This window comes from Nicotiana tomentosiformis, chromosome 11 (genome assembly GCF_000390325.3).
Source record: "Nicotiana tomentosiformis chromosome 11, ASM39032v3, whole genome shotgun sequence".
NCBI lineage: Eukaryota > Viridiplantae > Streptophyta > Magnoliopsida > Solanales > Solanaceae > Nicotiana > Nicotiana tomentosiformis.
The window spans coordinates 126,004,040-126,009,344 of record NC_090822.1 but is presented as its reverse complement, the minus strand read 5'-3'; the positions used below and the strand labels follow the sequence as shown (position 1 = coordinate 126,009,344).

At 33.9% G+C, this 5,305-nt stretch overlaps 1 protein-coding gene across 1 annotated transcript; it reads left to right on the top strand.

Annotated features, from left to right (window-relative positions):
• Nucleotides 1–2,258: 2,258 nt before the first annotated feature.
• Nucleotides 2,259–4,951, top strand: LOC104084697 (uncharacterized). The gene is made up of 3 exons (XM_009588620.4): nucleotides 2,259–2,435; nucleotides 3,249–3,623; nucleotides 4,086–4,951. Exons 1-3 carry the CDS (start codon nucleotides 2,297–2,299, stop codon nucleotides 4,784–4,786), a joined length of 1,215 nt encoding a protein of 404 aa, XP_009586915.1. The 5' UTR covers nucleotides 2,259–2,296; the 3' UTR covers nucleotides 4,787–4,951.
• Nucleotides 4,952–5,305: the final 354 nt, after the last annotated feature.

Sequence of the window (5,305 nt, the reverse complement as noted above, 5' to 3'; positions counted from 1 at the left end):
AATTTCCAGCATATTATGTTGGAACTCCAACACACGGAAAGTTCCAGCATAATATACTGGAGATTAAAGCACCTGTGTATGAACTTCCAGCATATTATGCCGGAGCAGCATATTATACTGGAACTCCAGTATATTATGCTGGAATATTTTCCAGATTTTGAACAGTATTTTCGTTCAGATTTATCTTTACTTTCCGCTAAATTTTGATTACTTTTGAAACTGTGACTATTTTTCAGTTACTGCTTGTAAATCTGGCTATTTTTAAACTTCTCCCTATTCTAATTGTCACATTTCCATATGTTTCTCATGAGATAGATTGAAACTCTATTAGAAGCACACATGGAATGATATTAGTCTCAACTATATTGTTATTGTGTTTGCTAAGGTTTATGGGTCTACATTTGATGTCCACCAAGGAAAGGCTTCAGCCTTTTTGTTTTAAGGGGTCGTTTAGTAGGGTGTATAAGCAAATGCGGATTCAGGATTTAAACTTTATAAGTTTAAATTCGCAATTCTATCACATCTTATCTAATTTAATGAGTTCAAAATTTATTATTTGTATATATTTAATGGTTTTTCGGGCAAAAATACAAAGTATGAGCGAAAGCTATAGGTTCAGTTGAACTCATAGCTTCTACACTGGATACGCCTCTTTGTATAGGAAAGTACTGAATAAAGTATATAGGTAATGTTGAGATTAATTATGCGGAGATTCTGTTTGGTTTGATATATCAAAATAACATGCATTACATAGGAGTGTATACATGCTTATCTATGTATTAAAAACCATAGTATTACTAATGTCATAGTTTGCTATGTATTAATTATACATAGGATAATATCAAATCGGATATATAACTAATACACACGGGTTGAAAAATACTACCAAACAAAGGATTACTAATATCAAAACTAATACAAATATTATTTTCCCCTAATACTCCTACCAAACGAACCCTAATTGTTAAAGCCTTAAAAGGCAAGCTTTGATGCTTTGTAGTACTCCTATGAGATTACGAGCTAACTTGAGAATTAGATAATTTACTGCTAAAGTTTAGATTTAAAGTAATTATTACATGGCTCAATAACGAGTTAGTTCAGTATAATTCGAATTTTACTAAATTGAGTTTTGATTGAGCTTTTCGATTGATGAATTTCGATCGAAATCGATTCAAGTTGAGTCAAGCCAAGTTTTAGTCGAAGCCGAGCCAGTCCGACTCTTCGCCCCAACTTAAATTAAACTTTTTATAATTAATTTGTATCTCTGCAAAAAATTATAGACTTGATATTGATAAAATATCAAAAGGTCTATATGGAACCTTTTATTTTTTTCATAAAACAAGAAAAATAAACACCAAAACATATTTCCGCTGCCGGGATTTGAACCCGGATTCTTTCACATAGAGAATGAATTGACCAGTGCTACAGCGGATCAAGTTGTTAAGAAATTTCAACTTTATTTCTAATAAGGGAAACTGTATGCTATAAGGTTTATTTCCTTTCTTCCTCTCAACCACACCATCACCTAATATATAAGAAAATATCTTACTTGTTTATTGGTTTTGAATAAAATAAAAAAAACATGAACGATAAAGCAACGATATTTTGTTATTTTCATCTTGCAACATTACCAAAAACATAAAGGAAAAACTAATTCTCTTTCCTCTTTTTATTATTGCTATAATGTTTTGACTTAACCTATGCTAAAAGAATCCAACGGTCCAAGAAATTGCTATTAATATTTTTAAAAGATCACATCACATCTCAGTCAGAAACTCTTTCAAAATTCAAAATCGTGACAATACAATTGAATTCTGATACTTAAAATCGTAACACTATAATTTGAATTATGATCGTTTACCTACCAAACATACTCATGATATAGGTTGAATCTCTATTAAAAGCATATACGAACGGTAGTTGTTTCAGCTCTTTTGTTACGGAATCCAAAAAAGTACTAAATTCTCATAATTGAGATTTAAGCATACGAGCTAAATAACTTTTGAATCCCTTTTATCACTACACTAAAATCTTTCCCTATTCAAATGAGATATAACCATTTATATATAACGAAAAAGATTTATTTTCATAATATAATTTATAATTTTTCACGGGTGATTAGCACTATATAGAAGTCACAATGGGCTTTCTCTTTAGTGGGCTTACCCAATGTGCCAAAGGTTTATTGGGCTTTTAATATTGGGCCTCAAAGATATTTTAGTTGTCCCATTACCATACGCTTCTCTCACTCAAATAAAAACCAGTGAGGAATTTTCTGAACAGAAATTAGCTAAAAATGGAGTCTTTATTTATGAGAAATTTGATCTTTGCAACTCAAAGTGCAGTTCCAGTGAGGAATTCAATAAAACCAATTCGTATAAGAAGAATTTGCAGCTGTTCTTGGAAGATTCACTTCAAAAAATCAGACTTTCAAGGTACACTTTGGAAGGAAATTGGAAAGTTTTAAACTTTTTTTTTCTTTCTATGTTTTGTAACTTTTCATGGTGTTATAGATAATGTTTGTAACTTTTTATGGTGATAAATTTGTTGCTATAGTAATTGTTAAGTTTGTTAGTATAAGGTTATGAGCTAACTTGGAAATAGTTGATGATATTTTACTGCTAAGCTTTGGGAAAGAGTATTATTGAGGGTGTTGAGGAATTTTCACTTGGGGGTAGTTTGTGATTTGAAATTTTGATGTTGTGACAAGGGAGATGAGATAGATATAAAAAAATATGAATTGGGTTTTCTGTTTATTGGTATCAGGAGAGTTCAAAATGCCGAGGAAAAATTATGTGAAATTTTATGGAAGTTTGAACACGTGTGGGGAGTGTTATGCAGTGCCTAAAAAGTAAAAACCTGTCAGCTGCAGCTAAAGTTCAAATGTTCATAAAGATAAAGATGATCACATGGATTAGTCTGAGCACTTCCCAAGCGCCACTTTTGTGAATAAAACTTGTCAAAAAAATGATAGGAGTGATGTTGAATGGAACGATTTGATGCGTTAAACCTCTATGATTGCACGATCATTGTTAGCTTCTAAATATATGAAGTTGGTGTCCAGCTATGTAATGTAATCTGCTCTGGTTATTCTTTCACTTCAGTTGAATAGAGAAAAAGTTGAATAAACCACTTTATCTAGATTCATATATGTCTAACAAGGTGCAGACTCTGGTGTTTCATTCACTTATTCATGCTAGTACATTTGTTTCAGCTCCTCACTTTAATCATGCAACTCAATTTTTCAGATTTCCGGGACTATGTAAAACCTTCCCGACTTTTACCAGCCACTGACATAAAATTCGGTGGAGATTGGTCGCTGGAAAACATGCTCAATCTTTCAAATTTGGATAAGTCCAATTCTTTGTACAAAGTCAAGCTGCAAACAAGTAGCGCATATGGATCAGATCTCACCGACATAAACTCTGAAGTCCTGCTTTGTTTGATAGATGAAAATGGCGACTCAGTCTTACAGAAGATATCAACTGGTCTGGAGAATGTCCATTCTGCACAGTCACAGAGTTCTGATCTTCTCCACTTCCAAAGAGGTTCTGTAGATGAGTTCATATTTGAGGGACCTAAACTTGGAAAAATTGCAGCTGTTTGGATCAGCCCAGAATCAGGTTAGTATATCCAGAAAAGCCTTTGGGATCAAACTGTTACATGCATAGTTATCCGAAAAGTACATCTGGCATTTTGATATTCACCAAACTGCATTTTGACAGTGGTTGCCTCAGTAAGAATCCTGATTACTCAACAGTAGCATTCGTCAAATTTACACCAATATTTTGCAGTAAATGATTACATCATTTGCATATAGAACAAGAAGAATGACAAGTTTGAAGGAGATTGGGGGTATGGGGATTCAGACTTCGGCATATACTAGTGACACACTTAGTGAGTGCTTAGTTCTCAGTATCTCTTTCAATTGGACCTGGACTATAAGCGCCTAAATGAGAATATGAATTTGTCAAAAGATGCTCATTGTGAACTATTAGTTTGATTACTATTATGCATATTTAAGCATCAAAAAGGAAATTAACAAACATGAGTTCTCTATATTTTGTTCCAATGTGAATAAGCAGGTCAGTGGAGACTTGGAGGCATGAGCATAACTGTCATTTCCCTGCTAAATTCTGAGTCAGTAGGAAATGAGAAGAATTTATCCGACTGTACTGCTGTCCAGTATGACTTTGATATCGAGGATGTCTTGCTCGGCGAGAAAAGCAATAGTTCCATGTTAGAGTTTAGACCATGTTCAATTACTGAGTTTTCCCAGGACAACATTGTGTCATTAAATGAGAAAACTTCGCCACCATATTCCCTTAGCACTCAGAAGATATCAAATGAAGACACCATGAAGGAATATGCAGATTTGAAGTTGTCTTTATTGCTTTATGATGCAATCCTCACTATTGCTGGTTCGTCCATTGCATTCTTAGCCGGGGAAAAGGCTGCAATCGCCTTCTTAACAGGTGGTATCGGAGGATTTCTATATCTATTACTCGTGCAAAGGTCTGTTGATGTTATACCATCTTCAGAATTGACTTCAAGTAACAAGACAGAAACTCTTGATCAGACCAATAAAGGATTCAAAGGTTCAGTGTTAAACATAGTATTGGCTCTTGTAGTTACTACAGCTGCAGCAAAATATGCCCTCGGAGACATTTCCAGTGTGCTGACACCGAAAGATCTCATGCTTGGGACTATCGGCTTTCTGTTGTCCAAGGTATCTGTGTTCTTGGCTGCATTCCGACCCATAACAGGTTTAAGAGAAAACAAATGATACTTTACTCTTAGTATTCCTTGCACATTCATGTATATAGCTAATATAGAATCGATAAATGTTCACGTTAGTTATGATCTGTCTACAGTTGTATATGCATCCAACAATAACAAAGATCTGTACTTTGTCAATAATTTGGAAAATCCTATGAGTTATGTTATGATGTATGCTTTTGTTAGTGACCTCATATTTTATTATTTATCATTTCTTTAGGTGACTTTTCATGTTTGGATGTTATCTCACTTGCCGTTTGAGACTCTGAAATAGTAAAATTCTCAGTTTTTGTACAACAACAACCACCACCTAGTGTAATCCCACAAATGGGGTCTGAAAAGGATTATGTGTACGCAGACCTTACCCCTACTCCGGAGGAGTAGAGAGGCTGTAAAATCCTCAGTTTTTGTATTATTTAAAAAGTATATGTTCCTTCTGCTCTTGGATATTGAATGTTTCAAATTCTCCGTACTTTATCTTTGATGTATCTCTAGTCCTAGAAAAATACCTAAGGCAGCTCCCTAT